The 26,183-nt window shown below is 37.1% G+C and overlaps 1 protein-coding gene across 1 annotated transcript in view; it reads right to left on the minus strand.

Annotated features, from left to right (window-relative positions):
- Nucleotides 1–26,183, minus strand: part of LOC117328412 (E3 ubiquitin-protein ligase rnf213-alpha-like) — a 311,982-nt gene that overhangs the window by 160,265 nt on the left and 125,534 nt on the right. Inside the window, exons 14-25 of the mRNA XM_033885941.1 lie at nt 25,699–25,876; nt 18,045–18,353; nt 17,213–17,787; nt 16,631–16,784; nt 15,868–16,088; nt 15,214–15,366; nt 12,165–12,326; nt 11,208–11,832; nt 10,628–10,811; nt 9,159–9,295; nt 6,006–6,080; nt 4,801–4,907 (exon numbers count right to left, since the gene is read on the minus strand). Coding sequence (XP_033741832.1) covers nt 4,801–4,907; nt 6,006–6,080; nt 9,159–9,295; nt 10,628–10,811; nt 11,208–11,832; nt 12,165–12,326; nt 15,214–15,366; nt 15,868–16,088; nt 16,631–16,784; nt 17,213–17,787; nt 18,045–18,353; nt 25,699–25,876 — 2,880 coding nt within the window. The remainder of the gene's footprint in view (nt 1–4,800; nt 4,908–6,005; nt 6,081–9,158; nt 9,296–10,627; nt 10,812–11,207; nt 11,833–12,164; nt 12,327–15,213; nt 15,367–15,867; nt 16,089–16,630; nt 16,785–17,212; nt 17,788–18,044; nt 18,354–25,698; nt 25,877–26,183) is intronic.

The following is a 26,183-nucleotide window of genomic DNA, read 5'->3' on the forward strand; positions in this document are numbered from 1 at the left end:
ATATATTGATTTAAAATTAAATTGCATGCTTTGATTTGTCAAATACTGAAACATTTTCAAAGTTAACATTTAAAATCAAAATCCATTTGTTATTGACAAATAAAAAAAGAGACAACTTTTGTTGAATAGTAACATATATATATGGTAGTAACATAAAGTTTATAAACTACTGTAAATTATAAATTTCTCAAATTCCGTAATCTTCAGCGTGTCTTTCACTTTTGGATAATCATTTCACAAACTTCTGTTTACATGGAGGTTTTCGAGTGTTCACAATTTCACATGATTTAAATTAAAATTGAAAAAATAAATACGACACAAAATGTAAGTGATTTACAGTATTATAAGCTTGAACTAATATTCTGAATAAAAAATACCATGATCATATAATTGCAATTTTGTTGTTTTCTTCCTCAGAAAATGGTGTTAGTCCGACTATGCTATTACAGTTCAACAACACAGATGTTGAAGATCTTTTCAAAGCATTTAGGGACCGCTTCCTGGTGAGGAGATTTATTGAAACAAGTACTACCGGTAGTGTTGTGGATGCAAGCTCAAGGATCCCCTCAAGCTCCAGCTCCAATACTAGTAGTGTTGTGGATGCAAGCGTACAGAGCCCCTCCAGCTCTCACTCTAGGGCCCCCTATGCAAAGCAAATGGAACCTAGCACTCCAACTATTACTAGTGGTACATTTACAGCACTGGAAATGATGGGAAAAAAAACTAAGAGAGGATCACCATCCCCAGCACAAAAGAAATTTTGTACTATTCTTAAAGATGCTGCGATAGCAGCACATATATGGCAAAAGGCAGCAATTCTGGAAGAAATTCCTATAAGGAAAAAAGAAGCTTTTCTGCAAAAACTTTTTGAAAAGGCCCCGGTTCTAGGAGAATATGAACATGAAGTATGGAAAAGGCTTGGGCAGCACCTGCAAAATAGGCGCAAATACCTGAAAGATATAGATATCGGTAAACGAAAGTCCCTCAAACGGTCTGAAAAAACACTTAGTCCAGTTGGAAAGTCTCGTGATAAACCTCTTAGTCCAGTTGGAAACTTTCGTGGACACATTCACAAATCAACAAAAACACAAAGAAGTCCAATTGCTTACAAAAAATCTACACCAAGAAAAACTTTGAAATCCCCAAAATCTTTGAAGTCTGCAGAAAAGAGTACTAGTCATAAAAACCATTCAACTCCTGTTCAGTCAAAATCGCCAGCTTTAGGATCAAGGGTGAAGCTATTTAACAAAGAAAAAATAGAATTGGGAACAGGCTTGTTTCTTGGGAAAAGGAATGATATGTTTGGAGAAGTTGCTGTTCATACTCGTAAAACTGACCAGAATATTGATGATATGGAATTGCCTGAACCATCATCATCTGGAGCGACAACGTTCAGGAATGTGAATCTTAAAGAAAAAATTCTTTGGAAGTTGAAATATATGTCGGTTGTTCCATCCAAAAGTTCAATCCCACAAGTGAAAAGCAAAAGATCTCTTACATTTTCTGAATCTGGTCCCATAGCTTCCAGTAGCTCTAGTACTATTCATCTTGATATTGATTCGGATAAGAATGACAAACTTGCATATACTAACGTGTCAAAAGTATGCAGTGCAGAAGAGGTGGTTGTTGTGATGGAATGGAATGCAGGGGAACTATACCTAGGTGCTTTCCAAGAAAAAAACCAAAGTGTCACAGTCACGAATGCGAATAAAAGTCTAGGAAAGATTAAGGTTTTGAACAGGCCAATTGATGGATCAAGGGCTGATCAGTTTGAGTTCCCTGCGGAAGTAACAAAAGGAATGCTGAAGTTAAACAAAAAAGATGTTCAGAAAGATCCAGACATGGATTTTCTTGTTTGGAAAGTTGACTCGAAAATAGCAACAGTGAACATGTCCAAAAATATTATTGAAATTAATGAAATTGAATTCATGGAAGGAATGAAAAAGGAACTACAGAAGTACCTTTAAAGTGCCAAGTGACCACTTTTTGTGCATGTTTGAAGTTTTATTATTATAATGTTAAATATAAGTGGCCATGGTGCACGTTCTTAACTTTTAATTTGAAATGCTTAATAATAATAGCGAAATTACATGGAACATGCATGCTAAGCTGTTTTTTAAAAATCGAAATCGTATTATGTGTACGAGTGGTTACTCGTCCTTGAATAACTTTTTATTTTTGAGCACAATTGATAATGAGTGGTGCTTCTTAACGTTTAGTCTGAATTTTAAAAGTTTGATTTTGTAGAATTTATCTTTTTAAGTTTTTATGTCAAATTCGTCATGAGCGATGATATATTTTCAATGTTTATATTTGTCTATATCTACTAATCTAGTCATGACCATTTTTGCTAATGCTATATTGTATTATTTCAATTCTAGTCAATTTGTATACACTTAATGAACAGTAAATTTGCTCAATGTCTTCAAATAGTTTTAATTTGTAATAATCCAAATTGCTTTCCTTCAATTTTGTCGGCCAAGAAATATTTGTCTTTTGCAATACATATATTATAAATTGACTGGTAATAGCAAATAAACATTTAAGTCATTGCAAATACTCTGCCAAGATGTGCAATTGGAAAAAATACAATACAGTCAAAGGTCAAGTTTAATTCAAAAGTCAAGGTTTTATTTTTAGACCCCCTACCGGTTTAGGCAAAACTGGAGGGGACAATAGTTTTCCTGTCCGTCCATCTGTCCGCTATAAATTAAAGTTTGTTGGCACTCGCTGTATAGCAATATCATTCACTTTCTTCGATTTTCATCGTGGGTACATGTGTAAAGGACAGAAATATCTTGGACAAATTCAAATTTCAGTATTGTCGGGTCAAGGTCACTTGCTGATTTTTTAGGAAAATCATTTTTAGAGCTTTCAAGGGATAATAGGCAACATATTGCATGCTTCAGCATCAATATTCTTGGGTAACTTTTAAATATTTTTCTGTCAACTGAGCTGTCCATGTCATTAGCCGATCAGCAGGTCAGTAATTACAGTATATGCAGTAAGCATTGCTGCATTTATAAAATTATAGCGACTGTACATGTGTGCGACACCTCTCACCTTTACACTTTAAAAAAAAATTAAAAAATTCATTGATCAATCAATTATCCAAATTTATATAACCTTATTAAACTAAAAATTAAAATGAGGATGGAAGATCTCGAGTGATGATACTGTTGGGAGCCAAGACGTCCATGGTTGTTTTGTATACATTTGTACATCCATCCGAATGTGATACTGCAAAAAACTTAAAGTTGTCAGAATAAACAAAGGAAGTCTTTCCAATAATGTCTTTGTGATTTTATTCACATAATAAAAGGTACCTTAATTATCAATTGAAAGTTGCACCTCAATTATTTCGGTGAATTGTGAATGTAAATATTGACACTGTCTTCGTGACAGCACTTCCAAATAATGATGAATGCAATACAAATGTATCGCAAGGCTATTCTTTTAAAATATCAACCTGCGTGACCTCTGGCCATGGATTTCAAGGCAAAATATAGAACAATATATTGCTGTATATCCAAGGATGAATTTCCAATTATTTTTTGCATGTGCCTAAAATACACCAAGTCCTGGGTTGGTTTACTTATTTTACAAGGATAGCCCTGTAAGACGTAATATTACAACATAACTCAGAAGAATGGACAAAAAACTTGCAACTTTGATTAAGTATGTAATCTGTATAACAATCAAATGCTATACATTAATCTGTAATCTTAACATGTGTATCTGTCTGTTAAGAATGATGATATGACAATCGTAGCCTGTATCATTAACCTGTGATTTAAAGCTTACAATGGAGTTTTAATGGGCAGATATATGATTTAATGAACATTATTTTTTTTTCTTCTATCCGATTTAATGGCCATTGACTTCCCATTAACTTATTTAAATTTTGCTTCAAATGTTAATGGGCCCTTAATTTTTGACGTTTTAATGGCCAATCAATGACCATTAATTGTTTATTTCATGGCCATTGATTTTAGTAAACCTGAATTCATGGGCATTTTAATGCCTATTACAATTTCATTTAATGGGACTAATTAATGCCCATTAAGCCTTTCATTAAAAATTGTTAATGGGCGAGTTCATGGTCATTAAATTTTAGTTCCATTAATGGGCAGTTAATGGTTGATTTTCACAAAATGTTGAATTTAATTCCCATTATTTTTTAACCTTTTAATGGGAATTTAATGTGATATTAATTGGTAAGTTAATGGCTTAGTGTTCATGGGATTTTCATGGGACATTAATGGTGATGCATCCAGTAGTGCTACCTGGTGTGAAGGTGTGTATATCAATTTAATACACAAGATATATGATAACCTACCTGGTGTGAAGGTGTGTATATCAATACACAAGATATATGTTTACCTACCTGGTGTGAAGGTGTGTATATATTTTGATATTTTTCACGAGTGCGCAGCACGAGTGAAAAATATCTAAATTTTAGCCTCATGAGTGAAATATATTTGGTATTACTGAAGACACTGTTAGATATTCTGTTTATTACATTTTTTATCAACGAAAAACTACCCCGTATGCTAACTAGGCCTACAGCGATAAGTTGTAGTTCCCCCTGTCCAGGTGCGGAGATATATGTCGGGCTTTCTGATTGGTCAATTATTTTTGGTATTTTCTAATCATTAATTTGATTGGTCAAATCAGCAAAAGTGATATTTTTCACTAGTGATAAATATGATATTTTTCACTAGTGACAAATATCACTTTTATAGAATGAATAATTTTTGATATTTCACGGGTAAAAATGTAATAAATATGATTACCTACCTGGTCCAGGGTTGTATGACCAGAACAGATGAGGACCTCATCAGGCTGTGGTAGAGGTTCTTGTCTGTCGTTCATGTAGATGGTTAATACTGTGTTGAGAATGTCATCTAAAACAATGCCAATGAAAATCTATAGGTACCTTACATTCATTTTAAAGAAATCTTACATCCTAGATGTTCCTGTAAGGTAGCTATATTCCATTTAATAAATAATCATACAAGAGGCAAAAAGGGCATGTATTGCTCAACTGCATATGAAAGTCAATATGGAGAAATACTTTTCTACGAAAGAGTTTTGAAGAATTTGCTGTATTTCCAAACATTTTGTCTTGCTTCTTATGGGGACCTAGCTCAACATTTATACAAAATTGATTCCCTTACACTCAATGATGTTTTATAATCAAATGCAGACCAAAAACTTTCATTACTACAAATTGAAAGAAACAGGATTTTGATTTATTATCATAAAAGAATTTGCTATGTTTCCTCTATGGGGGTCAGATCCACAGTTTATACAAAATTGGTTCCCAAAGATGCTTCAGACCAAATATGCTCTAAATCCTTACATTCCTACAGAAGAAGGATTTCAAAAGAATTTGCTACATATTAAGAATTCCCTTTTGGGACCCCACCACTTAGGCCCCCTGAGGGCCTAGACCTGTCATTTATACAAAACTGCAGACCCTCTTCCTGGCCCAGCCCCAAGGATGCCTAAAACCAAATTTCATCAAAATCTGCTCTGTCGTTCATGACTATATCAGCAATTATTATCAAGTTGACAGACGAACGACAGACACTGCATCATGCCATAAGTTCAATACCAGCCATTTGGGCTGAGCTATTAACCAAGATACCCCTGTAAAGATACCCATCATCCAAGTTGACAAATATCTATACCAAAGTAATGTGACTTGTCATAATTTTTGGGTTTCTGGCATACAAACTCATTGACTTCAGAAGAATTTTCAATTTGATATTTGACTTTTGAATATTAGTTTTGAATATATTCTAACATGAAATGATGGCTTAAAAGTGTTGTCAAAAAATTGAAAATGTCTCTAAACAACAATGATGATAACCTTGGCATTGAACTGAACATTTTATTAATTCTGAAACCTAGCAGAGGAACCACAACACAAATATGAACTTGTCAGTTTTTGGAACAACTGGAGAATTTTATATTTTATTATTCTGTGGACTACTTACTTTGGGGACAAATGATGAGATTTGGTTCCCCCTCCTTAAAACTCTGGATCAGGTGTCTTCTCATACTGAATGTTTCTGAAATAAACAAAGACTCCTTAAAACTTGTTAAATAACCTGCGTTGATCACTTGTCAGCTTACAATATATATGGAGAGGATATCTAATGAGATAAAATGTTATACTTTCTAACTAGAACACTGAGAGGCCAGTAAAGCCCCCTATCAAAGACATCTATCTGTCCACATAGCTAAAGTCGATGTTTGACATTTGGGCTTCAAAAATAATCGCAAGAAAGCAAAATAGACATTTCACATTTACTGAGATGTACGTCACTCTCCCTTCCACCTCCAAATTTGCTGGGGTAACTGAAATGCTAATAAATATTTGTTTTGATTTGTTTTGTTTATTCTAACATGTTAATCATGTTATAATATATGCATCAGCAATAAGATGCAGAATTTGACCTTGACCTTTAACTTGATGACTTTGACATTTACTTTTTAGCTGAGAGGGCATTTTTGTGAACTGAACATCTCACCTAAGTTTCGTGTGAATCTGTCAATATATACCAAAAGTATAGTCAAGAGTAAAATATGTGGATAAAGAGAGTGATTATTATAGAGCACCCTTATCTTTGATACAGTTCCCTAAAAAGGATTGTTAATGGACCTGGTTGGATTTGACCAAATGTCAAAATAATGTTCATGTTCAATTCCTTTTGTTTGTTAACCTCAAACAATGCTATTTATGGTTATAGCGTGGGGATCCCAACTGCTTTAAAGAAATAATGAAGTCCAGACTCTCTGAGTTTACAACATGCATTTATAACTTTATGACTAGTAGTGATTTAAAGGAATTACCTCTATTTCCCATATGGGGCCCCGCCCCTTTTGCCCCTCGGGGGTCAGAGTCACCATTTATGCAAAATCTGTTCCCCTTCCCCAAAGAATGTTTCTTACCAAATTGGGTTCAAATCCATTCATAACTTTATGACTAGTAGCGATTTTAAGGAATTACCTCTATTTCCCCATTAGGCCCTGCCCCTTTGGCCCCTTGGGGGTCAGAGTCACCATTTATGCAAAATCTGTTCCCCTTCCCCAAAGAATGTTTCTTACTAAATTGGGTTCAAATCCATTCATAACTTTATGACTAGTAGCGATTTTAAGGAATTACCTCTATTTCCCCATTAGGCCCCGCCCCTTTGGCCCCTTGGGGGTCAGAGTCACCATTTATGCAAAATCTGTTCCCCTTCCCCAAAGAATGTTTCTTACTAAATTGGGTTCAAATCCATTCATAAATTTATGACTAGTAGCGATTTAAAGGAAGTACCTCTATTTCCCCTAATGGGCCCCGCCCCTTTGGCCCCTCGGGGTCAGAGTCACCATTTATGTAAAATCTGTTCCCCTTCCCCAAAGGATGTTTCTTATTAAATTGGGTTCAAATCCATTCATAACTTTATGACTAGTAGCGATTTAAAGGAATTACCTCTATTTCCCATATGGGGCCCCGCCTCTTTGGCCCCTCGGGGGTCAGAGTCACCATTTATGCAAAATCTGTTCCCCTTCACATAAGAATGTTTCTGACCAATTTGGGTATAAATCCATTCATAACTTTATGACTAGTAGCGATTTGAAGGAATTACCTCTATTTCCCCATTAGGCCCCGCCCCTTTGGCCCCTTGGGGGTCAGAGTCACCATTTATGCAAAATCTAGTCCCCATCCCCAAAGGATGTTTCTGACCAAATTGGGTTCAAATCCATTCATAACTTTATGACTAGTAGCGATTTAAAGGAATTGCCTCAATTTCCCCTATTGGGCCCCGCCCCTCAGGCCCCTTGGGGGTCAGAGTCACCATTTATGCAAAACCTGTTCCCCTTCCCCCAAGTATGTTTCTGACCAAATTGGGTTCAAATCCATTCATAACTTTATGACTAGTAGCGATTTGAAGGAATTACCTCTATTTCCCCTAATGGGCCCCGCCCCTTTGGCCCCTTGGGGGTCAGAGTAACCATTTATGCAAAATCTGTTCCCCTTTCCCAAAGGATGTTTCTGACCAAATTGGGTTCAAATCCATTCATAACTTTATGACTAGTAGCGATTTTAAGGAATTACCTCTATTTCCCCATTAGGCCCCGCCCCTTTGGCCCCTTTGGCCCCTTTGGGGTCAGAGTCACCATTTATGCAAAATCTGTTCCCCTTCCCTAAAGGATGTTTCTGACCAAATTGGGTTCAAATCCATTCATAACTTAATGACTAGTAGTGATTTAAAGGAATTGCCTTAATTTCCCCTATTGGGCCCCGCCCCTCAGGCCCCTTGGGGGTCAGAGTCACCATTTATGCAAAATCTGATTCCCTTCCCTGAAGGATGTTTCTGGCCAAATTGGGTTCAAATCCATTCATAACTTTATGACTAGTAGCGATTTGAAGGAATTACCTCTATTTCCCCATTAGGCCCAGCCCCTTCGGACCCTTCGGGGTCAAGAGTAACCATTTATGCAAAATCTGTTCCCCTTCCCCAAAGGATGTTTCTGACCAAATTGGGTTCAAATCCATTCATAACTTTATGACTAGTAGCGATTTGAAGGAATTACCTCTATTTCCCCATTAGGCCCTGCCCCTTTGGCCCCTTGGGGGTCAGAGTAACCATTTATGCAAAATCTGTTCCCCTTCCCCAAAGGATGTTTCTGACAAAAAAAGGGTTCAAATCCATTCATAACTTTATGACTAGTAGCGATTTAAAGGAATTGCCTCAATTTCCCCTATTGGGCCCCGCCCCTCAGGCCCCTTGGGGGTCAGAGTCACCATTTAAGCAAAATCTGATCCCCTTCTGCCAAGGATGTTTCTGACCAAATTTGGTCAAAATCCAATAAGAACTTTTTGACTAGTAGCGATTTGAAGCAAATGTTGATGGACGGACGACGGACGACGGACGCCGCACCATGGCATAAGCTCACCGGACCTTCGGTCCAGGTGAGCTAAAAATTAGTACTTAACCTATCAAATAATGTGTTTATACTGAAAACCTTTTATGTTCTAATTATAAAATAATCATCAGTGACTGCCATAATCTGTTGTGGGAGAGATATATTTAAAATCAGATATGTCCTGCTGAGAGCCAACTCTTTCCTAATCTTAAGTCTTTGTATATAATAACCTTTGCCTGCAAGACATTCGAGGACAAGTCCAAGGTGTTCTACACTCAAGTAGTCAGACACACTGGAGGAAATGGACGTCAGAAACTTCTCCCATAGCTTCTCAAGTTCCTTGATAAGTGGGTCTACTCGCACTTCTCTGAAAAATGAAATACAAAATTCTCTGCAGCTCAAATCAAACATAAGTTGAACATAAAAGTCTGAAAGGCCTGTATATGTATACACCTAAAAAGTGGTATTTGTCTTTGAAATTTTTATAACAAAGTATACATGAATTACACAACCATCAAACTGTCCTCGTATGATATTGATCCTTGTACACATATTCAATTTTATCTTATCAAATAAGAGTATTTCAATAATTGCAGTAAAACTTTGACCTGGCACCCGATCAATTAAGCTAAAGCTATAGTGATTTCATAACCCCTATATTCTCTGTATAGGCAAGTTAACAAGGGCCCAATGGGCCCGAATAGCTCAACGGCTATCCAGTGATCCTTTTTATACATTAGCATAATTAAGAACAAGTGTATCAGAGACCAGATATAAGATCTCAGGGCCTCACAGTTATTTGAAAAGGTGTCTTTCAAATATTTTGGCAAATTTAACTCTTTCAAACTTAATCACGGTTATGGTCATTCATTTGAACAAATTTCTTAGCCTTCATCCAATCATGCTACAAGCCAAAAATCAGGTCTCTGGATCTTTTGGTTATCTAAAAGAAGTCATGGAAATATTTGTGCTTATTTGACCCTTGCGACCTTGAATGTCGATCAAGGACATTCATTTGAACAAACTTGGTAGCCCGTCATTCCAGCATGCTACAGGTCCAATATTAGGTCTCTGGGTCTTTTGGTTATCAAGAAGAAGTCATTCAAAGATTTTAGCATATTTGACCCTTGTGACCTTGAATGTCGATCAAGGACATTCATTTGAACAAACTTGGTAGCCCGTCATTCCAGCATGCTACAGGCCCAATATTAGGTCTCTGGGTCTTTTGGTTATCAAGAAGAAGTCATTCAAAGATTTTAGCATATTTGACCCTTGTGACCTTGAATGAAGGTCAAGGTCATCCATTTGAAAAAAGCTTGGTGGCCCTTCATTCCAGCATGCTACAGGTCTAATATGAGGTGTCTGGGACTTTTTGTTATCAAGAAGAAGTCGTTCAAAGATTTTAGCATATTTGACCCCTGTGACCTTGAATGAAGGTCAAGGTCATCCATTTGAACAAACTTGGTAGCCCTTCATCCCATCATGCTACAGACCCAATATCAGGTCTCTGGGCCTGTTGGTAATTGAGATGAAGTTGTGTTACGACGGACGACGGACGCCGCCGGACAAAATGCGATCACAATAGGTCAACTGAGACTTTGTCTCAGGTGACCTAACAATGTATGATTATATAAGGTTTGTTGAGATGATCTATGTTCTATTATATTTATAACCAAATTGATGGCTATTGGAAACATACTGGTTTATGTGTTCGAGTGTGGATAGAAGTTCTGAAGTAACAGTTGAGATTGACAGTGGTGTGTTTGTCCAGCCCTGGTATTCCTCATCTGGGGGTTCAGTCCCTTCCTCATTTACATTCTGTTCAACATCCATGACTTCATCAGTGTCAGACTCTTCATCATGGTCCATGCACCATACTACAGCTGAAAACAGAGCACTGTATATACTGATACTGTATCCTATGTTTTCAAAACATTAATTTTAAACATATTGTATATTTAGGGTATTTTAAATACATCGTAATTTCACAGGCGATCATACAATCTCTAAAATGTTTATTTGGTTGTTTACAATTAAAATCCTTTCCAGTCAACATTTTAATATCACCACCTGACGTAAGTTATTTTATTATTTTGGATTTACAAGTATATGTCTATCTATATACCATCCAAAAAGGTCAAAACCCATCTGAAGACCACAGTATAGAGGAATAAATATCAGAAGCTCTCAATGCATTATATTACTCTTTTTAATTAACATCACACATTCAATTTCTGACGTCTGGCCCTCTCTTCTTTTCTATGTAATTTATATCCTACCTTCATCTATTTCATCTGCCTTGAAATGATGCAAAGCCTTCTTGGCAAGTTCTTCAGTGAAGCCTGTTTTCACCACTTCCTGAATAAATAATGCTTCCTCTTCACCCTCTTCCATCTCTTTTTCAGAAGATGTTTCTGACATTTCCTCATCCCGAATTTCATCCATATCCTCAACCTCTCTCTTGGCAGTTTTCATGGCAGAAATCAGATCAGACATACTACAATCTTTCTTTATTGCCGATAGCAGGGGAAAGATGAGCTTAGATGGTTCCTGCTCAGTTCCAACCTTGACAAGTTCCTTCTGAAGAATAACCATTTGGTCAATGGTTAGATGGTTCAGTTCGTAGTATTTATCTCTTTTGTCTGCAATATACTGTAGCCATTGGTCATAGCATTTCTCCATGAATTTAGCAATTCTCGGAACAATTGAGCTGACATCATCATCCTCTGTGGCTTTCCTTCCTTTCAAGCTATTCACATTATCTCCCGTCCCAAAAGTGATGAAGGAACAAGCCTTTCGACTTCTGTCACACAAGAACCTGGCTTTCCATTCGGAGAACAACACACATCCTGATGACACCAGTTTGATATAGGTGTTGGCAAGGCGAACAACTGAATCCAAAATCTACAACAGAGTAAAACAGAGGAATATATACCTTATTCATATCTCCCAGATGTACTTAGCCTTCAAATGGATTAGTAACAGACAAACTACTGATGATAAGACACCAATATGTGTAACAAATATTAGTTATGATCATCTACTTCATATGTGGTTTTTTTACATCAGAAATATGAAAGTTTTCTGGTGAGGTAGTGATCGCTCATTTGTTATTTATATCTATGTTTACAAGTGAAGTAAATAAATTTAGGGTAACGTTATATCATAACAGCAAACAATTTGATATGTATAAAATGATCTGTCTTCAATCACTTTTTTATAGAAGGAGGCTTTACCAATGTAAAACGATCCACGTCATCCTTGCCCTTCTCTGCCTTGCCAGCCACCAACATGAGTCGACTCTGTAGATCATGAAGCATGTCGTAGTGGTACAGTTTTCTCTGCCTTGCTCCATTCTCATCTTCCGACACATGTAGACTGATCACATCTTTTAACTCCTACAAAAACAGTCAAAACAACATCTAATAAAATCACATGATATTTAATTTACATTCCTTACAACTTAAAAATCAGTGTTAGACATAACACACAGAACAATGGCAATAACCCAGAACAATGGCAATAACACAGAACAATGACAATAACACAGAACAATGGTAATAACACAGAATATCGGCAATATAACACATAACAATGGCAATAACCCAGAACAATGGCAATAACACAGAACAATGACAATAACACAGAACAATGGTAATAACACAGAATATCGGCAATATAACACAGAACAATGGCAATAACACAGAACACTGGCAATAACACAGAACATCGGCAATAACACAGAATATTGGCAATATAACAAAGAACATTGGCAATAACACAGAACAAAGGCAATAACACAGAACAATGGCAATAACACAGAACATCAGCAATAACACAGAACATCGGCAATAACACATTATGCCAATACCACAGAACATCGCCAATAACACAGAACAATACATTGACACCCACAACATGCCATTGCCAGATACCCTGATAACCTAAAAACCACCTTTTCCATCACATATGCCTGTTTTAATTGAAAGGTGGACATCTGTGTCAGACAAAAGGGTATCACTAATATTAATTCTGCTGAAATGGTTTAAACCTGTTTATATCAAATTTCTGAAACACTTTTTCCAGATCCCTCAATGCCACTGTTGTTGATATGCAGCTTTTATAAAGCATATGTTATCTTCAATCTGATTGGCTGAAATTCTGATAGGAAAATGTGAAGGAGTCAGTCAAATAGTCTCAAGGATTTTTCACTGAGTGAGTTGTCCCCAGGGTGATAAGTGTAGCATAGTGTAGGGCAATCATATATTCGACGATGCAACATTCAGACAACCTAATATTTTGTTGTACATTTTGTTTAATGTTTTTATAATCTTTTTTAATTTTTTTCTTTTTTCTTTATGCATGAAATCAAATACTTGTGAAAATGTAAATAGTAACAGTAATAGTAGTGTTCAGATTCATGAGGAAGTGTTTTACGAAATATACCTTTGACCTTGAAGATCATATCTTTTGCCACTTGCAGCCAGAATTACAAAACAAATTTCCACTGAATTGACCTTAAATGAAAGCCACATTGACTCAACTAGAACTATCTTCCAGAGGCCAACCCCCAATTCCACCGGCCCTTCCAACGCCCCTCTTGTGAAGATTTTCCAACAAAAACCTGTTTTTAGTGAACAGGTTACCACGGCAACCTAACTTTTTTGGTAAAAAAAAAGCATGCATATGTTCACATTATGAATCCCTAACATTCCTGTGTATTTCAAATGAAATTACCGTAAATATTCGGGTATAGTGCGCACTCGCGTATAGTGCGCAGGTACGTTTTTGAGGTTCATTTTCAAATTTTTTTTTTTTTTTTTTTTTTTCAATTTTCAACTGAGCGGTAGATGAATTTTAAAGCATAAGATGATAGGACTTTGTAACTTATGAAAGCTAATTTACAATGTACCACATTTAATTGGAATCACCGGTCAGATTTGACACATTGGATTGACAGGTTGTTTACATTATATCGCCACAGGCCTAGTCAGCTTGCAAATTGTAGCGGTCCCATCTACGCTGTTGTACCAACAAAATAATTAATCCTACTCTCAATTACCTTGTGATTTTCACGCAGGTATGGTCTCTTGTGGTATTTTTCCACGAACATACAAAGCTAATTAAGCTCAATTATAACAAGATTGAATAGTAAGCTGACTGCTACGTAGGCCGAATGTAACACAGGCCGCCATTTTGTATACAGTACGGAAACAAGTCTGCAGTCGTCGTGCTGGTCACAACTTTTATATCAATGAATTAACATGTGTAATGGATAAATCTACAGTGCAGACGATAAATAAGAGTAACCCGGTAGTTTTCACAGTCATATCGTATTTTATAAGGCCAGTTGGTCAGTGACTGCCGCACGAGATCAAGGCATTAGTGTTACCCGAGCCTAATTGCGCATGCGTGCTGTTACAGCTTCCGTAAATAAACAAGTTGAACATTATCAGTTTCTGGCAACATTCTGGATTTATAAGGTGATTAATTTAGAAGTATGAAATAACTAAGTACTGCTATATCATTTCAAGTTTTGTTTGATGTTTATTGAGATGTTATACATCGTTTTGGACCTGAATACGGGAACATGCTCAAGTGAGATCGTATGTGTACGGAACATGTGGCTCACGACCGACTTAGATAAATCCACGTAATTGCTGATAAATACACAATTTCAAGAAATTAAACATTAAAATAACTAATCATTTCTTTGATTATTTGTTAACTATTACTTTCTTAATGCTTTATATATGTAATATATATATATATAAGTATTAAATCAATCCTGCTGTGAAAGGAAACGATCACAAATCTCCGTCAAATCACATCCATTCTCACTGGGAAAAGGCTTGTACTTGCGTATAGTGCGCAGTGGTCTTTTTCACTTGTCAATTTTTGAAAAAAAGTGCGCACTATACGCGAATATTTACGGTAGTTTATAGCTATATAGGTGTTGTCCGAGTTGTCTTGACAAAGTTTTACACAAGAATATGGGTATTGAAACCTGATAACCATGGAAACCAAAAATTCCCTAGAGAAATATCATGCATGCACATTTACACAGACGCAGACGGACAACCTGATTCCAGTACACCCCTCCTAACTTCGTTGCAGGGGGTATAATTATAGTAAACTACACAGCACATGTGGCTTTGTATAGATGTCAAAGTTAACTCTCTGAAATTGTTTAAAAAGTTACATGTTTGGGACAAGATTGTATTAAAAAAAAACAAAAAAAGAATCCTCATAGGGGTAACACAACAGTCAATCTACAGTATTTACCGGTTTTTGGTCCCATTTTTGATCCGGTAAACGTCCAACCTGATAAATCCCAACTGAGTTAATTGCCTCTGTTTGGGCAAGGGAGGTAACTTCAACAGAGCCATGAGCCTTTTTCACGGTCTTCAGCCATTCGATTTGTCTGTTAGTATCATGCTGGAAACAATCAAGATTCATTCATTACAAGCAAGGACATTGGTAGATTTTGACCAAAGATTCAAGAAATTTTCATTTGATCATAAAAAACTATCAAATAGGATTTTTAGATTAAATGTGTTCATTGACAAATATGATATATGTAATGCCTATAAAAAGAAGACTACACAAAAGATACAGGGTAATATATTTCTTCCTTAATAGGGATAAAAAATATTTCAAAGTACAGTTTGCCAGTAATGAAAAAAATGCTATAGTAATTCAATGTATTTCCTATTACAAACGACAGCTTTCTAAAACAGTAAATACTCAGATATACATACATACTGGGTGACATATATTTATTTCTGATATTTCGTTAAAGTGGAAAGCAAGGTCACCTTACAAGCTCAAACTAGCTGAAATTTCCCTTTAGACTAGTGGTAGGATGCTTGCCTTGAGAGCAAGAGGTCACTAGCGATCAACAAGACTTAAATACAAACAGTTCTAAACAATACCTACCAACTTCTTGTGAAGGTTTGGATCAGCTTCCAGCTCTTTCCACACCAATTCACATTTGTTCAGGAAGTCTTTGTAGCCGATATCGTCTGTGAGGTTGAAGATCAGTGGAGAATATCCCGTGGTGGCTGAGTGTAAACATCGCACCTTGGCAATCTCTATATCGCCCTCTCCAGCAGAGATAGTGGCCAGATCCACAAACACCTTCAGTTCCTTCAACCCAGCTGAAACATATTGTTTTATCTCCACGATCATTTGAAGTCAAAGAACATGTTTTTGAAGTGTAGTTTAACTTAAAGCAACAATACCTGTAAAGATCACTGACAGAACAGGTATCTAAAAAGTATTTCAAGTAATAAGTCTTTCCCTGAATTTTTAAAGTTAAAAGTGTCTGCATCCATGTTTTGTAAATACCTGAATCAGTCCAAGCAGAATGCTGTACGGACTCATCACTTGCACCCACGGAGGTAAACAGAGTTTTAATACTTGTATATCTATAGTGTATATGGTATAGTCTCTGGTATCCCTATTTCTTAATCCCATTTCATTATTTATAAGAAGAATTTAATGAGTTTTAACAATCAATATAAATCTGTTTAATGTGTGGTTCTAAATGCATGCTAATGCGTTTTCAATACTAGTAATGGATTTTATTCATATAAACCTTCTTTGCTCTAGAATTCTGTTTGTTTTCAAATTTAACTTTATGTCATCTTTGTGCAAATTTTGTTAAAAATCTGTGTTCTATATAAGTATGGCTACTTACATGGCATCGACTCCTTCAGCCAGAGTATGAGTGGTTCACAGTTGATGAACTCTCTGAGACACACAATGTGACTTTCCTGTACACCACCAAGGACTGAGCAGGTCTGCCTTAGGGACTCGTCCAAGTCATTCATCGCTATGTCTGTGCCACTCATCTGCAGAAAGTTATATATATTTATATATACTCCAGATGAATAAATTCTTTGTTTACAACAAATAACAACAAAATACACCATAATTACCTTTGTTCTACAGCCATCAAAAATCAATTTACCTTATTATGGATACATTATATGGATGTAGAGCAAGTTATTTTTGCAGGGATCATATTTTCACTACTTCATGGGTCATTGACATTCGGCTGCTTTCGATATTTCAAGGTTATTCCGACATTTACTCATTAATCACACAGGCATTCTGTGTCATCTTCGAACATCTGAACTTATACTCAGAGGAAAACAGTTAACTTGTAAATATATGTTCCAACAAGCCTCCAATCATCAAGGAAATATCAAATAATTTTTGTTTATACATGTACAAGACGTCAACTAATACCAAAATAAACATGGCAATGGACACTTACGACAGATGTAATAAGCTGTATTGGTGTGAAGTCTCCCTTTAGTCCATAGGCATCTACGACCTCTAAGATGATCTTGGCTCCTTGTACACAATTTTTGAGATCTCTGAACAACTTAATCTGCTTCATACGTTCCTCTATCCAACGTCCATTTTCCTCCATTAAAGTGAATTCCTTTTTTATGACTTGATAGTCATGTTGGCCAAACATTTCGTCAAATTCCTTGAATGTCATTGTTCCTTGTTTGACCTTTCCCCTGACAGAGTTCCACCAATCTATGGACGGTTGCCATACATGTTCAAATATCTCAGCAACTGACAATTTCCTTCCTATCTGTCGTATGGTCTTGTGGCCTGTGCTGTCCCATTTGTTGGTGAAGACTAAGCTGTTGATACAATGTTTCATATGTGGAAGTAACTCTAGTTCTTCTGGGCTTAGATTGAAGGCTGTCACCACTGGCTGGTACTGCTCTGGGTGCATTAGTTCATCCAGAACTCCAGGTTTAAAAAGTTGTGCCATTTGTGCATTGTTACAATCCTGTAAGGATCTGTGTCGTCCTTCTAAAGCTTCTCTATCAACTGTAAAAAGTGACAGAATCTACAAATCACACACTTATCAAAACTGTTGTGTATTATTTTGTGGGAGATGCCTTTGAAATATATGTCTATTATTTAATATGTGGAAAATTATCGAAAAATGTTGAGTAACTTGGTTTTAACTAGATCAAGACAGCAGCTGCTGTCGATGATGCAGAAGCTTACACTTTAAAAACTTTAAATATTTTCACAATCAACTCTCTTTAATGAGCCTGCATTATTATAATACTCTACTGTACCTTCAATTCGAGTGCACATATCAATCAGGACGGTCACGAGATTATAGGCTTCCCGAAATGCCTGTAGCTCCTTTGCCCTCAGGTCTACCAGTTGTCTGATGTATGTTGGGCTCATTTCATGATTGTCCTTTTTCTTCATCAGCCTGATAAGTTTGTCAAAATAGTCCAAGTTTGCACAGATGACACTATGATCCTTCACCAAAATTGTTCCATTTTCTAACTGTTTCATTCTGTCCTCAACTGCAGAAGTGGCCTTGATAAGCTGTAGAACACTTTCATCACTTAAGTGCTTTCCTTGTTCTGCCTGATCTGTTAAGCAGAGCAAACCAGAAATGAAATTTAAGATGTTCAAACAAGTGTTAACATGTATCCATTCACTCCCATTCCTGATATACCAATAGCTTTTTTGTTGTTGTAGCGACACGCCATGGAAATTATCACATAAACATATAAAACACGATCTCTTAGACTAATACATGGTGTGCAGATAAAATAGCAACTGTCATCAATATGGAACAGATGAGTTGTTGTAGAACAGCAAACCTTGTCTAGCAAATGTTTGTCAATAAATAAATTGGTATTGTTTTGCATATTTGATAAATAAGATTTTATATTGTGTACTTGACGGAATTTATTTGTGGCACTAAACCTTAATTGACATCATTCATAAATAGATGAAAAAACTCTGATATCCTCAAAAATGCAAAAAATGTTGAATTTCAAAACATGTCATAAAGCATTTTTCCCCAAAAAAGTATCTCTTACATATGTAGTTTGATTCTGGGAGTGAATAGTCAAACCCAACAGGAACCCTAATGTCAAATATCAGTACCCTAGCACAATTATAAAGTGCTGTGTAAATGCCTTTCAACACTTTCACCAAAAACCTGAAGTTTTCGTCAGTAAATGCCTTTCAACACTTGCACCAAAAACCTGAAGTTTTCGTCAAATTCCAAAATATGTCAAAAAGGAGGTTTTTTCCCAAAGAAATATTTTAATTTGACTCCAGTAGAGGATTATAAGTATAACCCAACAGGGAGCTTAAAGTGAAATATCAGTACCCTAGTATAATTATAAAGTGATTTGTTAATGCCTTTCAACATTTGCACCAAAAAATTAAAGTTGGAAATCCAAAACACCGACGTCGATGCCAGGGTGACAACATTAGCTCCCCGTCTTCTTTGAAGAGATGAGCTTAAACTGGGTTTGTCGACCAAAATGTTGGTTTTAATGGTTAGTTTCCCCATGTCCGCAGGGATTATTTCAAAACATGAATGTGTTTAAAGAAACTAAGTCCCTTGGGTGGGGAATGACCCCTGGGCCTATTTTTATAACAGAATTGTGTTTTTCTCCCATACTTCACAGGGTTATCCGGCGGTTGCTAGGGAAGAAATAAATCAATCTTACATAGGGTGGGTAAAGACAGCCGGCACACGCTATATGACGCTGCTCACAATAACGTAACGTCATCATTTTACATTGAGTATCCAAGTCGTAAATGATGACGTTATCTATTTTGACGCACATTCCAAGGAGCATTGAAGATGGCGCAGTGGAAAAACTTTCATAAAAACTTACGTTTGGTTACAAGTATGTGAGAACAAGGGCCCGTTGGAGGGCCACAACATACGCCCGCCGCAATATTTGACACTTGGAAGGGGGTAGTTTCACAGGTTGTAATGCTTTAAAATGAAGTATCATTGTTGGAAAGTTGGAAGGAGATATTCATACACATAATGGTGTGTAGTCGAAACCGAAGGGCAACGTTAAATGATGAGATGTATGTTGCAAATTTATGGGAAACCTTGGTTTAGACACAACACAAAAATTAGTTCACATGTTTATATACAGAATATATACATTAAAAGAACCTCTTTGCAAAGAATCAGCCTCCTAATACCATTATTAAGTGAATGGTGAGCAATTACAAAATTTTAACCAAAACATTAACTCAAGATGTATATTTGTGTTAAATATGGAGAGCTCAACACCATATGTGCCCAAAGTAAAATCATCAAGGGGGAATAACTCCACAAATAAGGGGGTAAGGGGCATGATTTTGGTATGCGACACTCCGGCTCATCAATATGTATATTTGTTTCAAGTATGGAAAGCCTGGGTCGAGTAGTACTGGAGTTATGGCCCGGACAAGTAAAATCATCAAACGGGAATAACTCCGTAAATACGGGGGTAAGGGGCATGATTTTGGTTTGCAACACTCCGGCTCCTCAAGATGTATATTTGTGTTAAGTATGGAGAGCCTGGGTTGAGTAGTATTGGAGTTAAGGTCCGGACAAGTAAAATCATCAAAGGGGAATAACTCCACATATGTGCCCGCGACCCCGCCCGCATGATATCATAATACGTCCCATCTTTCGTCTGGCGTATAAAAATAATCAATCACGGGTCTGTTCCGCGAACAAAGATATCTCAACCCTCGTGTAATAGTTTGGCTGGCCAGCACTTGGCACGCCTCGTGCTGACTAGCCAAACTCTTACACTTGGGTTGAGATATCCCTGTCCACGGAACAGACCTATGATAGATTCTATTAATCTCTTGATGCCAAGAAATGCTATATATGCTTATAGGGTGGGGATAAAAACCATTTCAATGATAAAACAAGGAATCTAAGTCCTGGAGTAATGGGTAAAGACCCTTAGGCCCTTTTTAACAACAGGATTTTGTTTAACCATTGATGTCAAACAATGTTATACATGTATATGGTTATGGAGCCAAGATCTCATAGGTTTCAAAAATATAACCATGAAACTACCGGTAAGTCACTAGTGGTGGGGAATTACCGAAGAGCCTATTTTGTAGTATACTCAGTAGCAAGTATAGTACGTAGTACTGTTGGCCATGGTGGCCATCTTGGACTTTGGACAGACCTGAAATATAACAACACTAGATCAGGACCATCTCAGTATCAATTCAGCTAAGTTAGAGCTAAAGGCCACTAGTGGAACTCGAGAAGTTTGAAGTAGGTGAACCCATGATTGCGCAATCATTTTATGAAATGCCTGCAGTTGCTGCCATGTCAAAGGCTTTATGGGGCTGAAAAATAACAACATTTTGTTGGCTCCCTTTCCTTAACATTCTCACTAGCCCAATGGCACCAATGGAACTGGAGAAGTTCAAAATATGTTTTTCAGATAGCTGCCATTGAGGCCATCCTTGATTTTTAACTGACCCAAAAAATAACAAATAACAATTGGCCAGGACCTTATCAGGATCATTTCAGGCAAGTTTCTAAGTTCCTACAGGATTGTGTTTATCTCTCGGTACCCAGCAATACTATATATGGTTGTGGGGTGGGAATCTCAAAGTTATAATAAAAACAAAAAGTCATTGATAGCAATACAGCAAAATTGTTCCCTTCTGGCTCAGCTCCTCAGCTCCTCAGCCCCCTGGGTGTCATCTGCACAATTTGTAGTTTTTCAAATCCCAATCACCTAAAGATGCTACCAGTCATATATGAATTATATTCATTGCATATAATTCCAGAGAAAAAGTCATTTATATAGCAACAAGAAGCCTATGGGTCTTAACGGCCACCTGAGTTTTGAAATATTTCTGTCATTTTGACCCTTTTTGACCCTGCCCGTCAGCCATGGGGTCAGTCAGACGAACATCTCACCAGGGGCAAACAGGGACCCTAGGGTCATGAAATTCACAATTTTGGTAAAGCACCTTAGGACCTTTCTATCTACGAAGGTATCTAAAATTTGATTCTAATATATCTGGGAGTTGAGATTTTTGAAATTTTAGTCAATTTCACCCCTTTTGGTCCTGCCCCCTCAGACCCCTGGGAAGTGGGGGCAATAACTTTGTAAGTGACTGTTCAATAATTTCCATTTTCAAGCTCTTTTGAGATCTTGTCAAAACATGGTGGCACACAAAGTTTTTTCAAATTTGGTTGATATTTACTCCAGTTATCATGTTTACAAGTTTCAATTATAACATTATACAAAGGGCAACAATTTGTACAAATATGAGTGATATCAATCACTTCAGAGAAGTCATTTATATCAATTTAGCCAAATTGGATACTTTTGGCCCTGCCCTTCAGGGTCCATTCATACAATATTGAATTTTTGAATAACACATATGACCTTAAAGGTAGATAATCAAGGTCATTCAATTGAACAAACTTTTCAGTCTGTTATCAAAGCCATATTCTCCCAATATCATGACCCTGGGTTTCAAAATAATTGAGAAGTCATTTAGATAATTTAACACATTTGACATCTGTGACCTTGAATGTTCAAGGTCATTCATTTGAACAAGCTTTGTAGCCAAGCATGCCACTGGCTTAATATCATGACTCTGGGTCTCTTTGACAATGAGATGAAATCATTTCAATATTTTAGCATATTTGCCTCCTGTGACCTTAAAAGTAGGTCAAGATCATTCATTTGTACAAACTTTGTAGCCCTTCTTCCCAGCATGCTACTGGCCTAATATCGAGGCTGGACCTCTTGGTTATTGAAATGAAGTTGATTCAAGATTCTAACACATTTGAACCATGAAAGTAGGTCAAGGTCAGTGATTTGGACAAACATTGATGTCAAAAATATAAATTGTTAATGATGCATGCCAGACACCGCCCGACAAAAGGTGACTGCAAAATCGCTCCTAATAGGACCTGAAAGCTTCCCTGTCATATCTCTTTTGAAAAGAAATTCACCTGAAATCCAACAAATAGTATTTTTTGGTCTAAGATGAAAAGTATTGAATTACAGGATATCTGGTACTGAAGAAAGTTGCTGAAATCAGAGGCAAGGAAATGTCATCCATTATTAATCAGTCAAAATTTCTAATGTACTCAAAAAAAAATTTCATCCAATCAGAAGCAAGCAAATGTGAACTATTTTGAAACGAAATTTGCATCCCCCTAAACAAACAAGGGCCCAATGGGCCCAAACCGCTCACCTGCAATGCAGTGATCTTTTCATATATGGATCCTGCAGTTATTTGAAAGCATGCTACAGGACCAATATAATGTCTCTCTGCACTTTGTCTTTTCACTAAAAGTCATTTAAAGATTTAAGCATACTTGATCGATGTGACCTTGAATGTGAGTCAGGGTCATTCATTTGAAACAAGAGGCCCAAGGGCCTTAACGGTCATCTGACTCTAAATTAAAGACCCTTATACTATTGTAGTATGCGTTCTCTGTAGCAGGTATAGTGGCACTGTGGGCCATGATGGCCATCTTGGAATTTGGATCAAACCGAAAAATAACAACAACACTTGATCAAGACTTTCTCAGGATCATTTCTGGTAAGTTAGAGCTGAATCCAACAGGTGGAATTTGAGAAGAAGTTTTAAATAGGTGTTGTTCAGGAAAACCATGATTGCGCAATCATGTTACAAAATGGTCGCTGTGGCTGCCATGTCAAAGTTTTTACGAAGCCAAAAAATAACAACACTTTGTTGGCTCTCCTTCCTTAACATCCTCACCAATTTTCCAGCTCAATGGCACCAGTGGAACTGGAGAAGAAGTTTAAAATGTGTTTTTCAAGATGGTTGCCATGGCGGCCATCTTGGATTTCTGACCGGCCTGAAAAATAACAACACTTCCTCAGGACCATCCCAGAATCATTTCAGGCAAGTTTCAGCTCAATCTCACCAGTGGAACTTGAGAAGAAGTTTCAAATGTGTTTTCAAAATGGCGGCTGTGGCGGCCATCTTGGATTTCAGACTGACCCGAAAAATAACAACACTTGGTCAGGACCATCCCAGCATCATTTCAGGCAAGTTTCAGCTCAATCCCACTATTGGAATTTTAGAAGAAGTTTTAAATAGGTGTTGTTTAGAAGAACCATGATTGCGCAATCACTTTACAAAATAGCCGCCATGGCTGCCATGTCAAAGTTTTTACGGGGTCGAAAAATAACAACACTTTGTTGGCTCTCCTTCCTTAACATCCTCACCAATTTCCAGCTCAATGGCACCAGTGAAACTGGAGAAAAAGTTTCAAATGTGTTTTTCAAGATGGTTGCCATGGCGACCATCTTGGATTTCTGACTGACCCGAAAAATAACAACACTTCCTCATGACCATCTCCAGATCATTTCTGGTAAGTAAGAGCTGAATCCCACTGGTGGAATTTGAGAAGAAGTTTTAAAAAGGTGTTGTTTAGAAGAACCATGATTGTGCAATCATTTTACAAAATGGCCGCCATGGCTGCCATGTCGAAGTTTTTACGGGGCCAAAAAATAACAACACTTTGTTGGCTCTCCTTCCTTAACGTCCTCACCAATTTTCAGCTCAATGGCACCAGTGGAACTGGAGAAGAAGTTTAAAATGTGTTTTTCAAGATGGTTGCCATGGCGGCCATCTTGGATTTCTGACCGACCTGAAAAATAACAACACTTTCTCAGGACCATACCAGGATCATTTCAGGCAAGTTTCAGCTCAATCTCACCAGTGGAACTTCAGAAAAAGTTTCAAATGTGTTTTCAAAATGGCGGCTGTGGCAGCCATCTTGGATTTCAGACCGACCCGAAAAATAACAACACATGGTCAGGACCATCCCAGCATCATTTCAGGCAAGTTTCAGCTAAATCCCACTGATGGAACTTGAGAAGAAGTTTGAAATGTGAAAAGTTTACGCACGGCGCACAGCGCACGGCGACGGACGAAGCATGATGACTATAGGTCATCCTGACCCTTTTTTTAGCCTTTTTGACTCCTGTGACCTTGAATGAAGGTCAAGGTCATTCAATTGAACAAACTTGGTAGCCCTTTATCGCAGCATGCTACAGACCCAATATCAGCTTCCTAGGACTCTTGGTTATTCAGAAGAAGTCGTTTAAAATATTTAACCTTTTTGACTCCAGTGACCTTGAATGAATGTCAAGGTCATTCAATTGAACAAACTTGGTAGCCCTTTACCCCAGCATGCTACAGGCAAAATATTAGGTCTCTGGGACTGTTGGTTATTGAGAAGAAGTCGATTAAAGATTTTAGCCTTTTTGACTCCTGTGACCTTGAATGAAAGTCAAGGTCATTCATTTGAACAAACTTGGTAGCCCTTTACCCCAGCATGCTACAAACCTAATATCAACTCCCTGGGACTCTTGGTTATTGAGAAGAAGTCGTTTTAAAGATTTTAGCCTTTTTGACTCCTTTGACCTTGAATGAAGGTCAAGGTCATTCATTTGAATAAACTTGGGAGCCCTTCACCCTAGCATGCTGCAGGCCAAATATTAGGTCTCTTGGACTGTTGGTTATTGAGAAGTTGTTTAAAGATTTTAGCCTTTTTGACTCCTGTGACCTTGAATGAAGGTCAAGGTCATTCATTTGAACAAACTTGGTAGCCCTTCACCCCAGCATGCAACAGACCCAATATCAATTCCTCGGGTCTTTTGGCTATTTAGAAGAAGTCGTTTAAATTTTTTTTAGCTTATTTGACTCCCTGTGACCTTAAATGAAAGTCAAGGTCAATCATTTGAACAAACTTGGTAGCACTTCATACCAGCATGCTACAGACCCAATATCAACTCCCTGGGACTGGGGCAGGTGAGCTAAAAAATTCCTTCGTAAGAAATACAGTGATCATATTATCTGTAAAAACATAAATAAAGTAAAAGATCCCAACAATCATCCAAAAATGCCAGTATATACATTTTACATAGACTTTCTTACAGAACATGTCCACAAAATGGGCAAAAGGAGTCCACTTGATGGCTTCTTGAAACATCTCTTCTTCTGTCATCCCTTTCCAATATTTCTCGAATACACTTGATAAGAGTTTCGCATAGCGCTTCTTTGCCTGATCTTGTGATTGGCCATATGTTGTGATGACTGATCCTGTCTCCAAAGCCTGCAATTGCAATGCATGTCAATTTGCTAATATTTACACCTTTATTTATTGCTCAAGTATTACATGCATGTTACCATATTCATCAATTTGTTTGTGATACAAGAGGCCCAGAGGGCCTGTATCGCTCACCTGGATTTCATGAGATATGAAACAATTAGAATGATGATTAAGTATATATTGACAACTATATACAAAGGTATTCCTATCTTATAAGGTGTGAAGTAGAATCACTAACATCATTGTTAAGCTGACGGTCATGGTAAGGGACAAGTGTTAAGCTGATGGTGACGCGACAAGGGACAAGTGT

The sequence above is a fragment of the Pecten maximus genome, chromosome 5 (assembly GCF_902652985.1).
Source record: "Pecten maximus chromosome 5, xPecMax1.1, whole genome shotgun sequence".
Lineage (NCBI taxonomy): Eukaryota > Metazoa > Mollusca > Bivalvia > Pectinida > Pectinidae > Pecten > Pecten maximus.